Source organism: Hypanus sabinus, chromosome 11 (assembly GCF_030144855.1).
Source record: "Hypanus sabinus isolate sHypSab1 chromosome 11, sHypSab1.hap1, whole genome shotgun sequence".
Taxonomy (NCBI): domain Eukaryota; kingdom Metazoa; phylum Chordata; class Chondrichthyes; order Myliobatiformes; family Dasyatidae; genus Hypanus; species Hypanus sabinus.
The window spans coordinates 60,167,652-60,192,003 of NC_082716.1; the positions used below are offsets into that span (position 1 = coordinate 60,167,652).

Consider the following 24,352-nt stretch of genomic DNA (forward strand, 5'->3'; position numbering starts at 1 on the left):
GATCATTGAATGGGATCAGCAATAATATTTATTAACTGAAATAACAAGAAACCTTAATAATTATTTTAAAACAGTGATGCAGATAAATTATCAGTTCATAAGATCTCTAACCATTTTACCTGAGCATCTGACTCCATATTAATTGTTTGAGACCGGAAGGCCAGGTTTTTGATCTTTCTATACAAGTTTCTCTCTGCCCAGTTGGTATGAGGCAAGCTAAGGGCTCCTCTAGTAATGCTAACCCTAACCTATATTAAGATCAGTAACATGTCATGAGATGTAGTGCTATCTCCAATTGAAGGATGTCAACCCATGGTGACTTCATTGGAATCTCAGAAATAAAAAAAAATCATTTAATTAATTCAAATTGTTGCAATCTGGAGTGTCAGAGTTATTGCAATATTTCCAGGCAAGTTCTACTCAGTAGCAAGCTTTTGAATAATAGATCTTAGGGAAAAGATATTATTTACTTAGGATACCTGCATGCCTTAAGATCACACTGAAGTACAGCTAAACTCAGTCAAAGCAATACCATAGTTGTAAAGGGAAAGAGATTTTGTTTTAAATTAAATTATTTATTTTTGCCTGGTTTCTTGTAGACACATCTGTTTTCCGTGCTCAAAAAAAACCTCAGAACATTTCTGGATCAAGGAGGAAGTTTGTTCATTGGCAAAAAAGTTTCTACCTCCAACTCTTACATAACTAACATTAAATTATTGTGTGAGAGAAGTAATTTAGATCCAAAAAATTATAAAAATGATAAACTATGGTAAATTGTGTTCTTTAAATTTACCATTAAAAAAACTTGCATTTCTCACCATATGCAAATAAATTAAGGTTCACAATATGTGACCAGGTGAATTAAAAAGGTGCACTTCTTTGAGATATTCTCCAAGGAAGCCTGGCAATAGGCCTAAAGTTGCTTAGAATGCAATGGTGTTAAGAACACACTAGTATTTTATATTTCTGATTGTTGCTGTGATCTATTGTAAATATAAATGTAAAAAGATGAACAGACTAACACCAATTAAACAGTCATGATTTGATAAATTTCATGTCTAAAATTCCCAAAACTTAGTAAACTCCAAGTAAAGGAATTTTAGACATGAAATTTTTGGAGGAAAATGGAAGGCTTTTCTATTTATCCACTAGCCTCACCCTGGAATAGCTGTTTATTGATCATATGTTCATTGGCTGATGAAGTCAAGTGATTGATATTGAGGCTGGCTGGCCGATGTTCATCCATTTGATCCTTCAGCTGCTTCTGCAGGCAGCCATTGGTGTGAATACTGTGCTCCAGCTGAATCCGAAGGCTTCTGATTTCCATCAGGAAGTCGCTGATGTCAAAGGCTTGATGCCCACCAGCATGATGTTGAACACCTCCAGGATAAACTGAGAGGGGAAAATGGTTATGTTTTAAAATTATGAATTTACTTTTTATTTATTCCTCTAATTCTTGACCTAGAGCAGGTCACAATACTGTTTATAAAAAGTAAGATCTTGAAATCAAAGGAACAGTATAATACCACGTGTCAATATTGTCTATTTGATATATTAACAGTTGTCAGAGGTGCTGGCATTTAAAATTCCAGATATTGTTTCTTCAGCCAGTTCTTAAAACTCATCATTGAAGCAACATTCTTACAGCTAAGTAGTGCTGCTGCTGATTGGATAGATACCACAATGATGGTAAGGAGAAGATCAGGCTCTAAACATTACATTTTGTGCGGGAGGCACAGATACCTTCCAGGCTCCAGCGAGGTGGATCTGGCAGGAGTACCACCGACATCCTTGTAAAGATATGAGCATTGTCTATAAAAGCCCACAGACTGGGGAAGCCCTTACAAGACCTGCCTTTGTGCACTGTGGGAAAAGCCTACTATCCTTAAGATAGTGCTTGGGTGATAGCTTTAATGCAGCAGAGGGCAAGAAACTGCAATGGATGGAGGAATATCTTCAGGTTGGAAAGCTAGGAGTACCATGGTCAAAGGAGTCGAGGTTTCCGCTTAATTTCTTAAATCAGGAATCTTTATATACATTATACTGTTCACTTATAGTCCCATACATGACTTACTGTGTAGAGGTAGGGGGAAATACATACAAAACAATTACAAATTCAATTTTTCTACTCCAATAGAAAGTTATATGAATTGTAAATAAGACAAGTTATTATGAGCCAACAAATCCACTATTTATTCAACTAAACAATTCAAAATTCAGAGATTTTGTGGATTTTAAAATAATACAAATTACGTATAAAGTAAAAAATGGACAACTACCATAAAGTATCCAAAGGTGGTTTAAAATGAGAGAAAGTCAACATGATTTTAGAGGAACATGTATATTTCAAAAACAAAGGATAAGAACAAATGTAAAAAATCATTGTATTTCAGTCAGAGGGGTGAATCTGTGGAACAGTTGTAGTAAGAATCTAAAAACATGCACTATACTTAACAATTTAAAAATTATTTAATGAACAAATATAAAATACATGATTTAAAATGAATGGGAGTAATGTAAATAAATTATATTTGGAATTGGATTCTGTGTTAAAAGACCATGAAATTTTTTTTGTTTTTGATGTGATGATTGACGCCAAATATGTTGTTGTATAAGTAAGAGGTGTAGGCATAATAAGCTGTAGTTTCAGCCTACACCCTTTCGGTCTGTTTTAAAGAATATCTATTTCTTTTGTTGTAATTTTGTCCTTTGAAATCATCATTGTAAATTATGCTTTTTGTTATGTTTGTACTGACCAAAATAAATTAATTTCATTCATTCATCTGTTTTCAGATAACTAGACAAACAAAGCAGGTTGAGTATTAGACCTTTAACTAGTATAGTTTGAGAGGAAGCTGGGTTGTTCAATTCCTGTTGTGTGAGTGAACAGTAATTGTTTTTCATGGCAGTGATGTTGGGGGAAAAAAACACAGTAGAAACAAATTTTGCAAATTGCACAACAGTACAAGTTATTTGGGAGAACCACTTAAAAAGATCAATTTCCCAAGTGGTGAGACCCAGAAATCGGCAAAATAATACTTCAATCCAGGTTGAGCTGATTTTCACTATTTATCTTTGAGTTATGCAAAGGAATTTCTGGGCCCATTTATTTCTAATATGAATCCTAAATTGCCTCTTTCAGATAGACAGGAATAGTTTTGCTATTTTTTCCCTGTAACTAAATTGAAACACTGTAGATTAAATTAATATCCATTTTCCATGTACTTGCATTGAATTTTCTATTTCTCTTCTCTCACAGTGCTTTCTTTGTCTCTCATCTGGTTTGAATTGCCACTTGCAAGTGTAGCTAAATGCCACAGAGTCATACAGCACTGTAAAAGGCCCATTGGCCCAATTCTTTCATGTTGAGCAAGATCCCCATCTAAACTGGTTCCATCTGCCACTATTTGATCCTTATCCTTCTAAAGTTTCCTATCCATGTTTCATACATCAAATAATGATGTTCTCTCTTAAGAAACTGGAGCAGACCATTTTTTTCCAACTGCAGCTCAGTTGGTAATTTTCTGAAATGCAGGGCTGCATGCATTAAGAAACACAAGTTGAGAAAAGTATTTTTTTTCACCAATTTGGTAAGAGTAAATTTTATTCCATATCTCAAAACCATATCCTCACCCATCCTACCTCAATTTAAAACTGCCTTATTTTCTCTTGTTTCCACTTTTTTCTGGCGAAGTTTCTTTGACTTGAAATATTAAGTCTGCTTCTCTTTCCATTGATGCTGTTAACCCGAGTCTTCAGAATTAGTTCAAGTGTGTATTTGAAATAGAACTTGTTGAAAAATTATTATTTCGATATAGACTGTTTTCAGCCTGGCCTCTTCACTCAGCATCAGCAAGACCAAGGAACTGATTATAGATTTCAAGAGGGGAAATCAGGAGAATATGCAACATTCCTCCTTGAGGCAACAACAGTGGAAAGGGTGTCAACATCTCCAAGAATTTGTCCTGGGCCCAAAACATTGATGCAATTATGAAAAATCAAGCTGCGGCTCTATTTCATTAGAAGTTTGAGAAGATTTGGTATGTCATCAAAGACTCTTGCAAATTTCTATAAATATATGCTGGAGAGTATTCTGACTGGTATCAAGGCTCCACAGCACAGGATTACAAGAAGGATGTAGATTCACCAACTTTTGTCATGGATGCAACACTCCCCACTATTGAGGTTATATTCAAGAGGGTAGCAATCATCAGTAAAGATCCCTATCACCTAGGACATGTTATTACTTGTTATTATCATCAGGGAGGAGGTACAGAAGCTGGAAAACACACACTCAAAGATTTAGGAACAACTTCTTCCCTTCTGTCTTCGTATTTTTGAACAGTCCATGGACCTATGAACTGTTCAAAAATACTGCTTTATTTTGTAATTTACAGTAATTTTATGTCTCTGCAATGTAATGCTGCTATAACTCAACAAATTTCATATATTAGATGGCGATAATACACTTGACTGATTTTTATAAAGAATTAATGATCACTTTGTAATGGGAAGAATGATTAAAATGGAAAGCATTCTACATTTTGTTTAGAAAAGGAGAAACTTGGGTCTGACATTTGTATCTTAAAGGCCATTGTACAAAGGTATTAAGCAGAGTTGGCTAATGTAACATAGATGAAAAGGCACAAGCATAGATAAACAGTTACACCCATTGAAGATTATATTTCACAATTATCAATAATATCACACTGCAAAATAGACTGTGAAGAAAGCCAATTCATCTGCAGTGAACTTAAGTTAAAGATGGTGTCAGTTGAAAGAAAAGGTTATAAAGAAGACAAAGGCCAAGCTTAGACCTGCGAAGATTTTACTGAATGGTGAAACAGAGATCTTCAGCTCTATTCTCTTTATCTCACAATTTATTTTTTCATAAACATTTATTTGCACTTGTAGCTTCAAAACCTAAGCTCCATCTATCATTCAGCAAGGCTTCCATAATACCTCCAGCCAGACTCCAATAGAATGGCTCAGAAAAGGACTCAGAAGAGGATACACCGGCTCCTAACTATATTAGCTCATAATTTGTTTTTACAGCATAGAAGTAAACCATTCAGCCCAGTGAATCTACACAGTCTCTCAGAGCAATACCCTCAAAACCATTATCCCATTTATTTCTCTGTAACTTACCCCACCTAACATCACTTAATTTACAATAAACCAATTAGCCCATAAACTAGTGCACTGTTGCTTTGTCAGCGGAAACTAGAGCTTAATAAATTAGTTGCTATAAAGTAGCCTCAGTCTTGACAAGTGGTAGAAGAATCAGAGAAAATTAAGAACAAGAAGATGCGAGCAGGAGTAGGCCATCTGGTCTGTTGAGCCTGTTCCGCCATTCAATAAGATCACGGCAGATCTGACCATGGACTCATCTCCACCTACCTGCCTTTTCCTCATAATCCTGAATTCCCCTACTATACAAAATTCTATCCAATTTTGACTTAAATACTGAGGTATTAATAGGTATGTGAGGGATTGTAGGTTACAGGAGAATAAGTAGGGGTAGAAGGTTGATGGGAGTGCTCTTAGAGATGGCCAAATGGCACCCTTTTATGTTCTAGTCAAATCTCAAAAAAGCACTAGCTTAATTCATAGTATTATGTGAAGTGGATTAAGAACATAAAAGTGAGAGTGATCTTTTGGTCTCCTCAAGGCTGCACTGCCATTCAGTAAGATCATAGTTCATCTTTTACTCAAGCAGCACTTTCCTCTGCTAATTCAATTTACCTTACTCCCTCAATATCTTAAAAATACATGGACTAACTGCACTTCCATGACCCTCTTAGTTAGAAAATTCCAAAGATTACCCTTGCAATAAAGAAATTTCTTATAATCTTTGTCCTGAATGGACTCTTCCTGTGACCCCAAGTTCTAAACACCCAAGGCAAAGGAAACATCCTTGCATTTACACTATTAACTGCCTTAACTATTTTGTATGATTCATTTATCTCCCTTATAAAAACTCCAAAAAGTATAGCCCAGATTGACCAGCTTCTCCTCATACAAGAAACTTGCCATTCTCGGAATGAATCTTGTTCACTGCCTTTATCAAGTCAACTTTTATTGTCATTTCAACCATAACTGCTGGTACAGTGCATAGTAAAAATGAGACAACGTTTTTCAGGACCATGGTGTTACATGACACAGTACAAAAAACGAGACTGAACTACGTAATATAAAAAAACACAGAGAAAGCTACACTAGACTACAGACCTACACAGGACTGCATAAGGTGCACAAAACAGTGCAGGCATTACAATAAATAATAATAATATAAATAATAATTCTGCAAGTAGGGAGGCAAATCCTATATACAATCTCCCAGATGAAGATTCACCAAAGATGCTTAACCATCTCTACGATTGTACTTAAATGCTCTTGCAATAAAGATACCATAGCTTTTGACTTATTATCAATTTAGTCATTCTATAACATGATCGTAACAGTGATTCTTTCCTGTGTATGTGACATTGTTGATTTTCAATGGGTTGCTAACCTCTGTAGTATCAAAGAATGGTGTAATGGCCTTCCAGCTGTGGATTTTGAATGGGTTGTATATAATTGACAATTCAAGAAAGCCAGTGAACTTTTTCTATTAACTTATCCACTCAGGGTGATAAAAATACTTTAACTTGTACACTGGGCTTTTGAGAAAAACATGATTATGGAGGCATGTCTTTAGTATTGAAATGTGAACAACTTTGGTAGTTTTCTCTACATTTTGCATTCACTTGTTTTAACGGTTGAAATCCAAGTAGCTGTACTGAATCAGGACTGTATACAATCCAAATATTGTTTTGAGAGCATAATGTACTAATGAAAATATTCATAGGATTGATTTAAATGTGATTACATCTGTATATGACAGATTGTTTTTATCCTTAAATCTAAGGCAAAGTCTCATCCTTACTGTGACACAGGAGACCTCTCAGCCCAGTTTCATATTGGTACACAGGTGCAATCCCAATTTTTTTCCTTCACCCTCCTCTTATTTCCCTGTAATTTTGTAACCTACTTTCTGCACGCACATGGCCATCAACTTCACTATGATTCTTTTTGCCAATATTAAAAGGCTTTTAGCCTACCATCATGGCTTTGGGACTGGGAAAAGGCAAAAGAATCCAAAGGGAACCTATGCAGTGATGGAGAGAATGTGTAAACTCTACAAATATTGGTCTTGATAAATTAGTTGGGTGTTTTCCTGTCCTTAATTTTTCAGCTGTTTCTTTGGTTCAGTTTGCGAAATATAATTTTGGTCTAGAATGCTAAAAATATACTAAAATGTCTTCCCAAAAGAAAATGCTGCTGTTAATAATCACCACAAACCAAATACATTATGTATTCCCAAACTGATCTTAATCAAGTACACTGTACACTAAATCTTAATAATGTTTGGCAAGACACAAGAAAAGATCAGTTTGATTATGCTAATTTTCAATGTGAACATACTAAATAAATGTAGTGGTTACACATCACAGATACAGAAAGATGCATGGTGTCCTATCAATACTTCCCATGGGATATGTTATTCCATTGACATCAACAGAGTTAATTATCAGGCAATATGGTAAATAAGTGCCCATAGTCACATGGCCAGATTAATATTATTTGTCAAAATAATCTACCAACATTTAAAAAAAATGGTGTTGAGGAATTCAGAATTGTCCACTATGATACTTAGGACAGCATAGGCAGAATTTAAAAAATGAAAAATTTATTTGATGACATTTAAAATTGATCAGTTCCTACCAGAGAAACTTTTCTTTCTTCCATACATCCTTTCATATACTTTAATCTCTGATTCCAGGGAATGAGTCAGCTGGTGGCTTTCTTTGAGCTGCTGTTGGAGCGTGGTCATCTCTTGGAACAGCCTGGGCAGATGGAGAAATCAAACATGGAAGAACAAGGAATACAAACATTATGTTTCACAGTTTAGAAATTGTTTTGCTTCTCTGCAGTAACATTATTAATAAACCAGTTTATTGGTTTGTATGAAAAGCAAAAAAAGGAATGTTTTCCTTTTGTGTCTAAATCAATTGCAGATTTAGCCTGTGACATCAGGCTCTTTATGTTTAAAAACAATGATGACCTCAAATTGTCAGTGAAGTAAATAACATTAAAATACCAGTTACAGATGCTTTAATTATACACTGTCTTACTGCCATTCTGATTTATATGATGTATCCCATCTTGGAATATCATTGGTTTGTGTTAAGTCTAAAATGTCACCATTCTCTGCTTTTTTTTTTAATCACAGTCAGCACTGAAAGACTCCAGTCAAGGACAGTAGAGGCCAGAGTATTGATAGGAAAATGAAGGGGATTTTGTTCAAAGAATACAAACACCAAGCATTCAAAGTAAGAGCAGAGACACAAAAGTAGTAAGCCCTGCTTGCTGAAATAGAGTAAATGTATGATTGAATAACCATGGCAGGAAACTGCTTTCACATTGATCAAGATTGAGAATTTAATATTCCAAGATACGCAACTGTTGGAAGAGAAACAAAATGTTGTTGCTTCCCCATCAACAGTTTTCAATTTCAACCTTTGAAACCTTAAGTTGCACCTGTATTCTACACACCAGCTATTGTTATTTTTCAATTAATTTACTAACCGTATGAATTCTGTATTTTGGATTTGCATTTACTAAGTGGACTCAGTCAATTCAATAGAACTGAGAATTTGTTGCAAGAGGATTGACACTAATCATAGCAGATCTTAAGTTTAGTTTGCCTGGATAAACTGTGGCATCTAACTGCAACATTCTATGCAGTTAAAACAAGCCTTTACAATTGACATATGAATGAGTCAGTCATTTACTGATTATCTCATTTGATTGGAACAGATAGTCCAGTGAAATCCAGCTCCACGTAATGCAGTCACTGGGTAAGTTAAATGAACAGCATAAACTGCTAATAAACTAAGTAAAAACAGAAAACAACATCAGTCTCAGCACCTATTAGTTTTGGTTTGGCTGCATTGTTGCTCCTCTCTTAGTTGTTGTGCTTTCTGCTGGCTAACCCTGACTTCTATTTGCAGCCTCTTGTTTTCTTCCCTCCAGTGATGCAGCTCTGTCTCCAAGAGTTTGTATCTGGCCCTGGTTGTTAAAAGGGTCTCCTTCATTTGTTCCACTTCTTTAGCCTGTTCTATAGGGGTAAAATAAAACAAATTTCAGAACAAGAATAATTTTCTTTAGTTGCTAAGCTTTCCTCAACAATATTTTTATTGGTTTTTTTTGCTAAACTTTTGTTTTTTTTAGTTAAATATTATTATCATTAAATAAAAATAACTTTACTGATTGACAGTAGGAAGGAACATCATTCCAACAAGCTTCATAAAGCCATAAGAAAAGAAAAATAAAAACAGATAGTATGGAAATATAAGTCAGACAACATTTGTGGAGAGGGAACTAAGTTAATGCTGACGGTCAATTTGTTTCTCTTACCATAGATTTTGCCCCATTGCTGAGTATTTCCAGCATTTTCTTTTTTTTTATTTTAGATTTTTAGCTTCTGGAGTTTATGGTTTTCCAACAAGAAAAATATATACCACTCAAAACAAAAACAGATGAGGAGGTGTGAGCAACCAATTGGCAAAAATGATCGGGTTTAAAGAGTGCCATAAAGGAAAAGAATTTTGTTGAAAGCTGTAATAATACATTATACAGATTGGTATTACAGATTAATTTGATTATTCACAAAAAAGTGCACAATATTGATTTGATAATTCAAATTATCTGAACAGTGTTAGTTCATACTAAGGGATGCTTTAAGCTCCTGAGATGAAGCTGCTCAACTTCTCAAGCTCCCCCGTAGAACCAGGTATGACAAATCCGAAATTATCTAGATTCCCTAAGGGCCAGGAGAGCTTGTGTTGCAATCATGTACACTGTTGCCTGTGGAAGATCAGGCAACAAGACTGATCTTTTTTTTAACTGCAGATTCTGGAAATCTGAAATTAAAACAGAAGATGCTGGAAACATTGGGCAGGTTAGATGAACCATCTGGCTGGAACATTCAAGGACATCTTCAATATATCACTGCTGTAGTTGGAAAAGGGCATCAATCACACTGGTGCTCAAGAAGAGCAGGGTGAGGTGCCTCAATGACTATAGCCCTGTTGCACTCACACTTACTGTGAAGAAGTGCTTTGAGTGGTTAGTCATGGCCAGAATCAACTCCTGCCTAAGCAAGGACCTGGACCCACTGCTATTTGCCTATTGCCACAATAGGTCGCTGGGAGACCACAGTCAGTGTGTATCAGAAATAACACCTTCTCCTTGCTTATAATCCACACTAGCACACCTCAAAGAAGTGTGCTCAGCCTACTGCTCTACTCCCTCTACAAACTCGACTAGCAGCTAGGCACAGCTCAAGTCAAGGATAAATTCAGGGATGAGCAGCTTCAAGTTCAACATCCCTGAAGATCTATCCTGGGTCCAACACACTGATGCAATTACAAAGAAGGCACAACATTGGCTATATTTCATTTGAAGTCTGAGGAGACATGCTATGTTACCAAAGACTCTTGCAAATTTCTACAGATGTATCATGGAGAGCATTCTAACTGGTTGCATCACTGTCTGGTATGAAGGGGCCAGTGCACAGGATCAGACAAAACTGCAAAAAGTTGTAAACTCAGTCACCTCCATCATGGGCACTAGCCATCCCAGTATCGTGGACACCTTCAAAAGATGATGCCTTGAAAAAGCAACATCCATCATTAAAGACCCCCATCATCCAGGACATGCCCCCTTCTCACTGCTACCATCAAGGAGGAAGTACAGGAGCCTAAAGACACACACTCAATGTTTAGGAACAGTTTCTTCTCCCTGATATCAGATTTCTGAAAGGGCCGTGAACCCATCAACACTACCTCACTTTTTAATCTCTTTTTGCACTAATTTTCTTAATTTTGTATTATAACATATAGCAACTCATATGTATTGCACTCTGTTGCTGCAAAGAATAAACAAATTTCACAACAAATGTCAGTGATATTAAATCTGATTCAGATTCTGTAAGTTGCCTGATCTGAATTATTAACTGTTTCCCTTTCAACAGATGTTGTTTCACATTCCAAATGTTATCAGCATTTTTCTGTTCTACTTCCTTAAAATGTCTTGAAGTACAGAAACACAGAATAATCATTAAATTCAATTTAGGAATAAATAGTAGTATGAAAATGATAGTATGACTACAAGCCTGGTTGTCTGAAGGGAAAGGTTATAAAGAAAACATTGTCCAGGCCACATTATTTAGGACTTAAGCTGACCATCACCCTCTCCCTGCTTCATAAAACACCAAACTGGTGTCCTTCATTGACCTGTTTTAAAATGGGAATCTGACTCTTTCTTCTTTGAATGCTTAAACCAGTGCCACATAGAAGGTACGTATTAACTTAGTGAAGGATAACTCTTTTTATAATCAGTAACTCTTCATTTAAAGAGGCTCTTCAGTCTCTGGTCAGGGCGTTACCTTTCGAAACTTGAGTAAGCTGGCACTGGAGAGTTTGGATCTCATCCCTCAACATTCGGTTTTCATCCGACAACTGAGTCATTATTTCTAGTCCTTGGATGTAGATGTTAGTGGGTGCAACAGCTACAAGAAAACAAAAAGTACTAGGACAGACATAATGTCAAGAGTGTTAAATCTTTATCAGGGATTCCAATTCATCAGCAGCTGAAATAAATAACCACTCATTTAAAAATGATTATCAACATAGTTAAAGTGAAGAGGACCTAATGCTGTTTTGATCTCTGTCTTCAAGTTTGACATTCCGAAGCGTATCATGTCACACCTTTCTGGATCAAACTCCATTTGCCTGTTCTCAGCCCAGCTCTGTGTGTGTATATCTATATATATATATATATATATATATATATATCAAAGAAGGAAAAGGGGATGAAGGGGGAGACATGCAGGGAATCCCAGAGCTAGGAGTCTGGGTGGATGACAAATAAAAATGAAGAGTTGGGGGTGGGTGGGGAGGAAACTTCAGGTACAGTGGAAGTTACAGAGATAAGGGTGAAGCTAAATAAGGCCTTAAATACGAAAATGAAATGAGAATTAAAAAATTAAGGGATTGGAAACCAGAAGGTAAAATGCGGATAAAAGGGGATGGATGACAGATTGACTGCAACATTGTTCAGAATTTTATCAGACTAATGAAATGCAACTAGGGTTATGAAAAAGGGGCAGAAATAAGTGAAGTAACAAGGGGCAGAAATAAGTGAAGTAACAAAAGGCAGAAACAGATGAGAATACAAGTTCAGAGATGAACTGAGAACCAGTTACACACACCCTCGTTTAGCCAAAAGGAGTTGGACGGTGCATAGAGTCTTGTGGTAGCTTTAGTCTTCCCAATATAGGGAATTGTTCTCTATAGGGAACAACAGTCCAGTGTGCAAACTAACTTTGAACTTCTCCTTTCACTTACTTGTTTTGTTATTCTTGGACAAAATCAATGAACTCATATTCTGGAGGGATCTGAAAATATCAGCATTACAGTTGATGTATTCCAGCATTCCTTCTCCCTGGTTGCTTTGGTTACAGTTACTTAAAGGGCATGTACACATAACTCTTGTTCAGTACCCTGCTCTGCTACAGTTAGCTATACTAATGTGTAAATATTATGTGAAGGATAGATGCCTCTTCTCAGAATAGGATAGATTAAAAAGAGGAATCACTGCCCTACCCTTAGAGGAGGAGTACTGTTGGAGCACGTGATATATCCATCCTATTGCCAAATTTCAGAATTTCCACTTGACATCATAATCACAGCCAACAGAAATAAGTAAGGTGTCTGACAGTGTCTTACTGTTTTCTTTGGCTGCAGTAGCCAGGCGCATTTCAAGCTGCTCCCTGAGTCGATCATTTGTGTGGATAGATTCCTCTAGACGCTGACGCATCACACGAATTTCACGGAAGTGTTCTTCCAATAACTCTGCACCTTCATGAAAAAGAGATAAAGTAATCGTAATGAGTATTTGCAATTTTATCAAAAACTTAATTTTAATAATTTCTGTTTCTCCATATCTTCTTAAGGCTTTGATGCATATTAAGGGATGGTCACCAGTTTTCTGTTCAAAACTGTGTTTAATACTTTATTATGTATGACTGTAACAATAATGGACATTTAAGAGAGGTTTAAATGCGAGGAGAATATTTAATGAATATTTAATCAAAGTCACCTATTTGGAAACAGAAGTGCATTTATAGCACATGTAGCTATCCAATAACTTTATACAATGTTGCACTGGTTTGCATTGATATATTAGATTCAGAAGCAAAATAGAAACTTTTTTGCACTCTAGGCCATTCAAAGACTTATGAAGTAGACAGTAGAATAAAAGCAATATCAAACCTGATGTTTATAAACTTAAGCAGTAGTATCACCATATATACCAGAAAACCAGAGAATGGTAGTAGCACTTAAAAATCATTACCATAAAAGCACTAAATCAATTTGGGCATAATGTGGCCCTACAAGTTATTAATAAATTATTGTCTTATTTATTACTGTTGGTAAAAAGATTAATTTTATGAACATGGGCTGATAAAATGTCCTTTCTTCATCTTCAAAATGTGATTTGTGATCTTTAGCATTAAACACATAGGTAACATTAATCCAGGATAAAATTCTGCTTTTACTTCAGTTGCAATGTAGCAGGACAATGTGGTAGATGGGCATGTGAGAGTTGATGAGGGAAATAGATGAGTAAAGTAATGGAGGAGTGGAGGGAATTATCCCACATAACCCAGTTTCTCTTACATTATTACAACATTAAAAAACATGCTGTTTTTATGCCACCAACTTATTATCAGGCTGAGGAAAATCTCCTGTAGGCAGTGATCTACAAGTACCATTTTCTATTGGTGGTTGAAACAATGGAAGCTTGGGAAGTACTAAATGTTTCCTTTACGTTTCAAGTCTTTTATACTAGAGAAATGAATTAAAGTTCTAACTAGAAATATTCACCAATTAACATTTCAAACAAAGTAGCTTTTCCAAACCTACAGAGCAGTAAGTGAGAAATAAAACCACAAATCTACAGTAACATACAGAATGTCAGAGGAACTCAGCAGGTCAGAATGGGAATGGGAAGTAGATTTGAAATGGAAGGCCACTGGGAGATCCTGCTTTTTGTGGCAGACTGAGGAAGGTGCTCAGCGAACCAGTCTCCCAATCTATGACAGGTCTCACTGATATACAGGAGGCTACACTGGGAGCACCAAATACAATAGATGACCTCAACAGACTCTTAGGTGAAGTGTTGCCTCATCTGGAAGGTTTCTGAATGGTGGTACGGGAAGAGATGTAGGGGCAGGTGTAGCACTTGATCTGTTTGCAAGGATAAGTATACCAGGAGGAATATCAGTGGGGAGGGATGAATAGACAAAGGAGTCATGTCGGGAGTGATCCCTGCAGAAGGCGGAAAGTAGTGGTGGGGGGGGGGAGGGATAGATGTTCTTGGTGCTGGGATCCCATTGATGATAGCGGAAGTTATGGAGAATTACATGCTGGAAGCAGAAAATACAGGGGGAGTAGGTGAGGACAAGAACAGTCCAATCTCTGGTGCGGTGGCAGAGCAGATGTGTGTGAAATGGAAGAGATGAAGGTGAGGGCAGTATTGCTGGTGGAGGAAGGGAAGCCTCTTTCTTTAAAGGAGGAGGACATCTCAGTTGTGGAGCAGGGAAGCCCCTTCAATAAATCTGCAATTCTTTCTCACTGCGGCTGGGGTTCAGGGTTCATGCCACATGAACTGCAGTTTACAAAGTGCAATGGTAAAGATGAGAGAGGACAACTCTGATTACATTGAGATTGCAAATGAAAAATAACATCAAATTGAAGGACATTCATGTATAATTTTAGCAAGTATTACTTTTGAACATTTTCATTATATAAAATATGCTTGCTTCTCACAGCCACATAATTTGAGTAAAAATCAAAGGCAATGCTGTTGTAGTGAGCCTGGGTAGGGACTGCCATGATGGAACATACTGTGAACATCAGGAGCTCTGATTAAGGCAGGTCCCAACATTGCTGATAGAATTTGTCATCTCCAGTTCTCCTTTACAAGAGCCAGGCATATTAGAAGGGATGGAACATGGGATGACTACATGGAAACCCAACCAGTAATATATTTAACAGAACAGTTAGACAAGTTTCACTCAAACACCAGTAGCCTGTCTTGATATGGAACACAATGGTCTTGACCAAAGGAATAATATATTTTGGTATTGCCTTTTTTCACAGAAAGCTGAAAAGGAGCACAAAACGCTGGTATCAGACAACATTAAGAATTACTGAAGATAGACTAAGATTCATTTGATTGCTCCTCGACCATCATGCTGGGCTCATTAATAATTAGATTTTTGATTAATTATAGCAATCAGTCTTATCAATTCTAGAAATGAATCAATTATAGAATGATACAACACAGATAAATGCCATTCATCCCACTGTGTCCATGCAGTCCTTTTGAAGAAAAATCCGATTTTTGTTCTACTGTTCCATTTTCCCCATAGATACCCTACATATTCATTTCTCCTTTGATGCAGTCTGTATTGACCATTCTACAAGACAATATTAAAACCTTAATAACTTATTGCATATAATATTTCCCTCATGTCTCCCCTGGTTCTATTAGCAGTTACTTTAATCCGTGGTTTTTAAACTAACAGCTCCTGGAAATGTCTGTTTATTTGATCTATTGAGACCCTTAAGGTTTTTAGATCCTTCTAACCATTCTTCTCTTGGCCTTCCCTGCTGAAAGACAACAAACCTCATTTCTCCAGACTATCCACACAACTTGTCCTACTACCTTAAAATATCTCTGCACAGCCGGACAAGAGGTATGTGAACCAGAGAACCAAAATCATTCATTCCTCCAGCATTGTGCATACAAGTACACGCGGACAAGCATTATTTATCAGAGTCATTTTGTTTTGATTCTGGCTTGTTTCTTTTTTTCCCTTCCCACAGAGATTGCAGGTGCAGAGAAGCCACTTCCAACATAAACATACAGAGGAATTCATGCAATTTTAAAAAGCAGCAATTGATTCAACTTTGATCCTTAGTACAGACCTTCCTTTGATCATTTTCATGCTGTCAACAGTAATCTTTAAGCATATGTAGCTTCTGATCAATGGCCAGAGCCAAAAATGTTTCTTACCGGCCATATTTGTCCCTGACTGGTATCCTGATGATCCAGAGGAGACATCTCCAAGTGTATTAATTCTCACCGGTTGATCAGTTGCACCCCAGAGTGCAGTGCTGGCACCACTGGAGGCCATCAGGGTCTGCAGATTGTTGGCACCACTCAGCTGCCGCCGAAGTGCATTCTGTGATTGTGATGAAGAGCCGCCTAGTTCTACACGTGAAGACATATCAGGGCTAGATCCAGAAAAGGTCATGTCTACACAGGGGTGGTTACCAGTGGAAGAAATTTCAGTTTTGCAAGGAAAAAAAGAAACAGCAATTATTTAGCTTACATTTAATGAGACACAGAGGACTACTTAAGGACAAAAATAGTTGAAAACAACCATTGCATTGATGATGCAGAATATGCAGTTTTTCAATATTCAATAATTAAATTATTTGAGGACCCAGTTTATAACTTTGGTGTCAGTACAATAAGGAAGAGTCAAAGAGGAGGATTTCTACGAAGTTGAGATTCATTCAGCTCTTCAGGAAACAGCTTATTTCATTCTAATGTTATAATTACCAGTCTTGGTGTGCTCTTTACCCACCTTCGTGGGCAGCAATGATGGCCTTTTCACAAATACATTCTGCAAAATCATGCAATATTCTTTAATTAATTACCCATCCTACTGTTGTTCACTTATGCTGAATTGCAGAACATTAATGGATCACTTTCTCAATAGTGTTAAGCTGTTAAGAAATGGCAAAGATGAATAGGTACATTAATTGTGCAAGCAAGTAGCACTGATTAACCACTTGGTGTTAAAAACATTAGGTGTACAGTATATCATTCTGAGCTTTTAGAGTCAAAAGGAGCATTCAAAGCATGCAGTGAAGGATAAGAAGGGGTGCATTGCATCTCTAACATTAAAGCATATTATGATGAATAGAATCACATCACTGTAGATTAAAGAATACCTTTTTGTGCTTGTACACAATTACTTCATTTTCTGTTACAAGTTAGTACTATTAATATTTAGACCACAGAAGGTTGAAATGACATGTATAGTTCCCACTTCTACTATACCTAGGATTCTTTGGATTAATAAGTCCTCTTTGATCATGCTGCCTGTCATGGAATTGGTCTGGAAGCCCTAACAAAGTTTTAAATCTATCGCAGTCCTTGAAATTTTGACATAAAATTGCCATTTTCATGACAAAGACATTCTGAAAGTGAATACAGGTCTGAAAGTGACTTCTCAAAGCTCCTCTTATTTTGCCTGTGGCTCTCCGCTGAGACTATGGGTTGTTCAATTTACCATGATCTTTTTTAAAAGAAGAATTAACCTTTCCTCTTGACTGCTGCAAGTTATGATAATGATACCACTTAAGGTTAGGGGACGCTGGCTGTTCTGGATACCTTACTGATATCAGCAGATTTTTGACTCTCAAGGATGCAGTAAAAATGAACATTGCCTATGATGTGTTACACCATTTGTAATCCTGTGCACAGGGCGAGTAAAAAGTTGAAAAACTCCCTGTTCACACTCACTTCACAAGTATATATCTGTACACTCTGCAATCAATGTCATTAGAATTACAAGCACACTGAATACTCCACAACAGTGAGGGCAGTGGAGTAACAAATAAGTTTTTTATTTTATTTATTTAGTGTCATAGCACAGAGTTGGTCCTTCTGACCCTTCACGCCCCAGCAACCCACAACAACTCTGATTCAACCCTAACCTAAATATGGGACAATTTATAATGACCAATTAACCTACCCGGTACATCATTGGACTGTGGGGTGGGGAAAACCATAGTGCCCGAGAAAAACTCACGTATTCCACTGGGAGGATGTACAGAATCCTTACAGAGGATTCTGAGATTTGAACTCTGAATCCAATGCCCGAGCTTCAATAGTGTTGCATTGACTGCCGCACTACCATAGTGCTCAAAGTAGAGGCATCAGAAGTGGCCAAATCATCAGGGATGTCAAGTAACTAAAGGAGTACGTTGGTTGGAGAGTAAGAAAAGCTTGGTATTAAATACCACAAGCCTGAGGTACAGATTTGAATAGAAAGTGTATTTAAAATTTGTTATAATAACAAGCCCAGCAACCATCAATGGTACAAACTTACAATCCACACCTCCTAGACTGATTACATTGGAAGCCTTGAATACGTGCAGAGCCCTCTACAATTTGTGTATGAAACAGATGGGATTTTTTTTAGGGTGAATGACCGAAATTGTGGACAAGGTAGAAGTACTTGAAGTGGTCTACATTAAATGGAGAACAATGAGTTTATAAGACAATAGACAATAGGTGCAGAAGTAGACCATTTGGCCCCTCGAGTCTGCACCGTCATTCTGAGATCATGGCTGATCATTCACTGTCAATACCCAGTCCCTGCCTTGTCCCCATATCCCTTGATTCCCCTATCCATCAGATATCTATCTAGCTCCTTCTTGAAAGCATCCAGAGAATTGGCCTCCACCGTCTTCCAAGGCAGTGCATTCCACACCTCCACAACTCTCCGGGAGAAGTTTTTCCTCAACTCTGTTTTAAATAACTGACCTCTTATTCTCAATCCATGCCCTCTGGTACTGGACTCTCCCAATATCTGGAACATATTTCCTGACTCAATCCTATCAAATCCTTTAATTATCTTAAACGTTTCAATCAGATCCCCTCTCAATCTCCTCAATTCCAGTGTGTACAAGCCCAATCTCTCCAATCTCTCTGCGTAAGACAGCCCTGCCATCCCAGGAATCAACCTAGTGAATCTACGCTGCACTTCCTCAATTGCCAGAATGTCCTTCCTTAAACCTGGAGACCAAAACTGTACACAATATTCCAGGTGTGGTCTCACCAGGGCCCTGTACAAATGCAAAAGGACATCCTTGCTCTTGTACTCAATTCCCCTTGTAATAAAGGCCAACATTCCATTTGCCCTCTTCACTGCCTGTTGCACTTGCTCATTCACCTTCATTGACTGATGAACTAGGACTCCTAGGTCTCTTTGCATTTCTCCCTTACCTAACTCTACACCGTTCAGACAATACTCTGCCCTCTTGTTCCTGCTTCCAAAGTGGATAACTTCACATTTATTCACATTGAATGACATCTGCCAAGTATCTGCCCACTCACCCAGCCTATCCAAGTCTCCCTGTATTCTCCTAACGTCCTCTTCGCATGTCACACTGCCACCCAGTTTTAGTGTCGTCAGCAAACTTGCTGATATAGTTTTCAATGCCCTCATCTAAATCTTTGACCTAAATCGTAAAGAGCTGTGGTCCCAATACAGAGCCCTGTGGTACTCCACTAGTCACCTCCAGCCAGTCCGAGAAACACCCATTCACTGCTACCCTTTGCTTTCTATCTGCCAACCAGTTTTCTATCCATGTTGAAACCCTGCCCCCAATGCCATGAGCTCTGATTTTACTCACCAATCTCCTATGTGGTACCTTATCGAATGCCTTCTGAAAATCTAGGTACACTACATCCACTGGCTTACCCTCGTCTAACATCCTTGTTACACCCTCAAAAAACTCCAACAGATTAGTCAAGCATGATTTGCCCTTGGTAAATCCATGCTGGCTTGGCCTAATCCTATTACTGCCATCAAGATATGCCACTATTTCGTCCTTAATAATGGACTCAAGCATCTTCCCCACGACTGACGTTAGGCTAACAGGACGATAGTTCTCCGTTTTCTCCTTCCCTCCCTTCTTGAAAAGTGGGATAACATTAGCCACTCTCCAATCTTCAGGAGCTGATCCTGAATCTAAGGAACATTGGAAAATGATTACCAATGCATCCGCAATTTCCTGAGCCACCTCTTTTAGAACCCTCGGATGCAGACCATCTGGACCCGGGGATCTATTAGCCTTCAGTCCTATCAGTCTACTCATCACAGTTTCTTTCCTAATGTCAATCTGTTTCAATTCCTCTGATATCTTATGACCCTGGCCCATCCATACATCTGGGAGATTGCTTGTGTCCTCCCTGGTGAAGACAGATCGAAAGTACGCATTAAATTCTGTTGCCATTTCCCTGTTTCCCATAACAATTTCTCCCAATTCATTCTTCAAGGGGCCAACATTGTTCTTAACTATCTTCTTTCTTTTCACATAGCTAAAAAAGCTTTTGCTATCCCCTTTTATATTCCTGGGTAGACTGAGCTCATACCTGATTTTTTTCTCTCCGTATTGCTTTTTTAGTTAAGATCTGCTGTTCCTTAAAACTTTCCCACTCATCTTAGCCCTGTCATACTTCTTTTTCTTTAATGCTATACAATCTCTGACTTCCTTTGTCAACCACTGTGGCCCCTTCCCCCTCTTTGAATCCTTCCTTCTCATTGGAATAAACTGCTTTTGCATCTTTTGTATTATCCCCCAGAATATCTGCCACTGCTGATCCACTGTCTTTCCTGCCAGGGCATCCGCCCATTTAACTTTGGCCAGCTCTTCCCTCATGGCTCCGTAGTCTCCTTTATTTAATTGCAACACTGACACCTCTGATCTGCCCTTATCCCTCTCAAATTGTAGATAAAAACTTATCATGTTATGATCACTACTTCCTCATGGCTCCTTTACTTCAAGATCACTTATCAATTCCTGTTCATTACACATCACCATGTCCAAAATAGCCTCGTTCCTGGTTGGCTCAAGCACAAGCTGTTCCAAAAATACATCCCTTAGACACTCCACAAACTCCCTATCCTGGGGTCCAGCACCTACCTGATACTCCCAGTTCACCTGCATGTTGAAATCTCCCATAACGACTGCATTACCTTTAGTACATGCCAATGTTAACTCCCTAATCAACTTGTACCCAATATCCACGCTACTGTTTGGGGGCCTGTACACAACACCCATTAGGGTCTTTTTACCCTTACTGTTCCTCAGCTCAATCCACACAGACTCTACTTCCCCTGTTCCTAAGTCACCCCTTGCTAAGGACTGAATCTCATTCCTCACCAACAGGGCCACCCCACCCCCTCTTCCCATATTTCTGTCTCTACGATAGCACGTATACCCTGGTACACTCAATTCCCAGGCCTGATCCCCTTGCAGCCATGTCTCCGTTATCCCAACAATATTGTAGTTCCCCATTTTCAACTGAGCTTCAAGCTCATCTGTCTTATTTCTGACACTACGCGCATTCAAGTATAGAATTCTTAGCCCATTCCTCCTCTCTTTGCTTAAAACACTGTCTATTGTATCTAACCCAGCTCCTTGAACTTCCATCGGGCTAATTGCACCTTGAATTTTGATGACCTTCTCAAGATCACCCAAACCTTCTACACATTTAACCCCATGCTCCTTCTGACCAACCCTCTGTACATGTAACTTTTCCAACACATGTTCTGTCTCACCTTTCTCCTTTACACAATTAATATTTGGGAAACGTGTATTCTCCACCTGTCCCTTATCCTTCATCATATCATCTTCTCTCGTCTTCTGGATCCCTGCCCCCTGCGTATCTAGTTTAAATCCCCCCGAGCAGCACTGGCAAACATTCCTGCAAGAATGTTAGTACCCCTTCAGTTCAGATGTAGACCGTCCCTTCGAAACAGATCCCAACGTCCCTGGAACAAAGACCAATTATCCAAAAACCTGAACCCTTCCTTCCTGCACCATGCTCTCAGCCTCGTATTAATGTGCATAATCATTCTATTCTTCACCTCACTCGCACGTGGCACAGGTAGCAATCCCGAGATTGTCACCCTGGAGGTCCTGCCTTTCAGCTTTACTCCTAACTCCCTGAACTCTCTAAGCAGGACCCCCTCACTCACCTTACCTACATCGTTGGTCCCTACATGGACCACTACATCTGGGTTCATGCCCTCGTTCTCAAGAATAGCCTGCTCCCGATCTGAGATGTCCCGGACCCTGGCACCAGGGAGGCAACATACCATCCGAGACTCCCGATCTGCCCCACAAAATCTCCTATCTGCCCCCCTGACTACAGAATCCCCTAAAACTATCGCTCTCTTCTCTTCCCTCCTCCCCTTCCTAGTTGAGGGTTCAACCTCTGTGCCAGAGGCAGGACCACTACAACTCATTCCTGGTAGGTCATCCCCATCAACAGTATCCAGTACGGTATACTTATTGTTAATGGGAATGGCCACGGGGTGCTCTGCTCTCTCTGCCTGCTCCCCCTGCCTCTCTGGACCGTCACCCATCTGCCTACTTCTTGGATTTTTGGTGTGACTACCTCCTGATAACTCCTATCTATCTCTGCCTCCCGAATGATCCGTAGTTCATCCAGCTCCCGCTCCAACTCCCTAACTCGGGCTGATAGGAGCTGCAGCTGGACGCACCTTTTGCAGGTGTGGTCATCAGGAACAACTGTGTTGACCCTGATTTCCCACATACTGCATACGGAGCACACCACTGCTCTGACTGTCTCCCCTATACCTGAACTGGATTTATGCCGAAGCCCACTTAGCCAAAGCCCAGGACTCTGCTTCCACGGACTCCGCTGCCCGCTCTGAAAAGAAGTCCTGCCTTTTAAAGTGCGCGCTCGACGCTGACGTCACTCGCGCCTGCGCAGTTCCCCCTCCTCCACAGGTATTGACCAGGTAGGCTTAAATCCTACCTACACGGTTGAATTCTCTGAGCTTCCAGCTGAATTAGTAGATAAAGGACTAGATATTTAAATGTTGACAAACTTCATTGGGGAAAAAAAAAGTAACAAAGTCAGCAATATTCCAGAATCTCTGAACATTAAGCTGCCAGCCCTGCCTTCTCTCAGCCACTTTTCTGTTATGGCCTTGATATCCCAGTCTCTAGAGGCAAGTTATACCCTCAGTTCATCTACTTTACCTATTAAGCTATGTATGTGCATTGGAATAGATGCAGTTTAAACCAGTGATCTTATCTGGCCATTTACTGTAAACACGGCTATCCTGATTGCTAGGCTTACATACTTTGGTAGCTGTACATATCCCTCTGTTCTAACTTCACTCTCAAGCCCCACCCCCTGCCAATCTAGTTTAAACACTTCCTGTTGACACTAGGATATTGGTCCCCCTCTTGTTCAAGTGCAACCCACACCTCTTATACAGCTCACCTGTACACCAGAAGAGATTTCAATCATCCAAGCACCTAAATTCTTGTTCCCTGTACCACCTCTTCAGCCATGCATTCATCTAGTCTATCCTTCAGTTCCTGGGCTCACTAGCATGTGGCACTGGGAGTAATCCATGGATCACGACCCTTGAGGTCCTGCATTTTAATTTCTTACCTAATTTCCTATAATCATTCTGCAGGTCCTCATCCATTATTCTACCTATGTTGTTTGTACCAAAGCGTACATTATGGCTGTTAGGAAAGTTCAAATCCCCTTCCATGGCAACCCTATTATCCTTAAAGCTCTGTACATTCTTTGTAGACAAAGGAAGTCAACACCATCTGATGACTCACAAGGAGTTGAACTTCTATACAAACCTCCCGTATAGGGTAAAATCATCCCAAAAAATATTCCAGATGATCGGGAATAAGCTGACGCAAAGGCCCAGAAGTGCATGCACAATTAGGATGACATATAATTGCAACCACCACAGAGGAGAAAAATCTTCAGTAATATTTACTTGAGGAATTACTCAGAAAATTTCATCAATATAATAGCAAGCATGAAAAAAACAAATATGCCTTTGTGCAGATAGTAATAATTTATGTACATCCACAAACAGATGAAAATTGCCTGCTGCCATTTAAAGAGAATATCAAATCAACCTTGAACTGAAAACACTGAAAAGTCACTGAGCTCTGGATATTTCTAGATGTGACCTAATACAACACTTGATCTTTATCAGGTGTTCCACAGTGTTGACTCCATCAGTTATTAAAGGGGATTGACTCTTAGTGGTGGGGAAAGATCAGCTAAAGCACTTTATCTGTGCAAAAGCTTGATCAATTAAAATACTAACTTTGTATTACAACTTGGTTTCAATATTTCCAGCAATGGAGTTAAGGCAGTGACTCACCATATCATTGTAAGTCTATTGCCTTTTCAATTACATACACTGGCCAAAAGTGAAAAATGAATTAAGCTTGAACAATGGCAATGATATTTGGATTTAAAATTTCAAATTCTAGCTGGGAAGGCCATTCACAGTAATTATTGATAACAACGTTGTGTTGGCCTTTCTGGGATCAAAGTCAGCTAGTCCGATGAT

The 24,352-nt window shown here is 38.6% G+C and overlaps 1 protein-coding gene across 8 annotated transcripts in view; it reads right to left on the reverse strand.

The window, feature by feature from the left end:
- Window positions 1-24,352, reverse strand: part of pde4dip (phosphodiesterase 4D interacting protein) — a 417,345-nt gene that overhangs the window by 16,495 nt on the left and 376,498 nt on the right. For 7 of the 8 annotated variants that reach the window (XM_059984447.1, XM_059984446.1, XM_059984443.1 and 4 more), the window contains 6 exons: window positions 16,195-16,437; window positions 12,837-12,968; window positions 11,495-11,617; window positions 8,974-9,163; window positions 7,768-7,889; window positions 1,159-1,392 (listed from right to left, as the gene is read on the reverse strand). In XM_059984447.1, the coding sequence (XP_059840430.1) occupies window positions 1,159-1,392; window positions 7,768-7,889; window positions 8,974-9,163; window positions 11,495-11,617; window positions 12,837-12,968; window positions 16,195-16,437 (1,044 nt within the window). Of the gene's footprint in view, window positions 1-1,158; window positions 1,393-7,767; window positions 7,890-8,973; window positions 9,164-11,494; window positions 11,618-12,836; window positions 12,969-16,194; window positions 16,438-24,352 lie in introns of those variants that run through there. The other variant, XR_009514772.1, reaches the window with a different exon arrangement.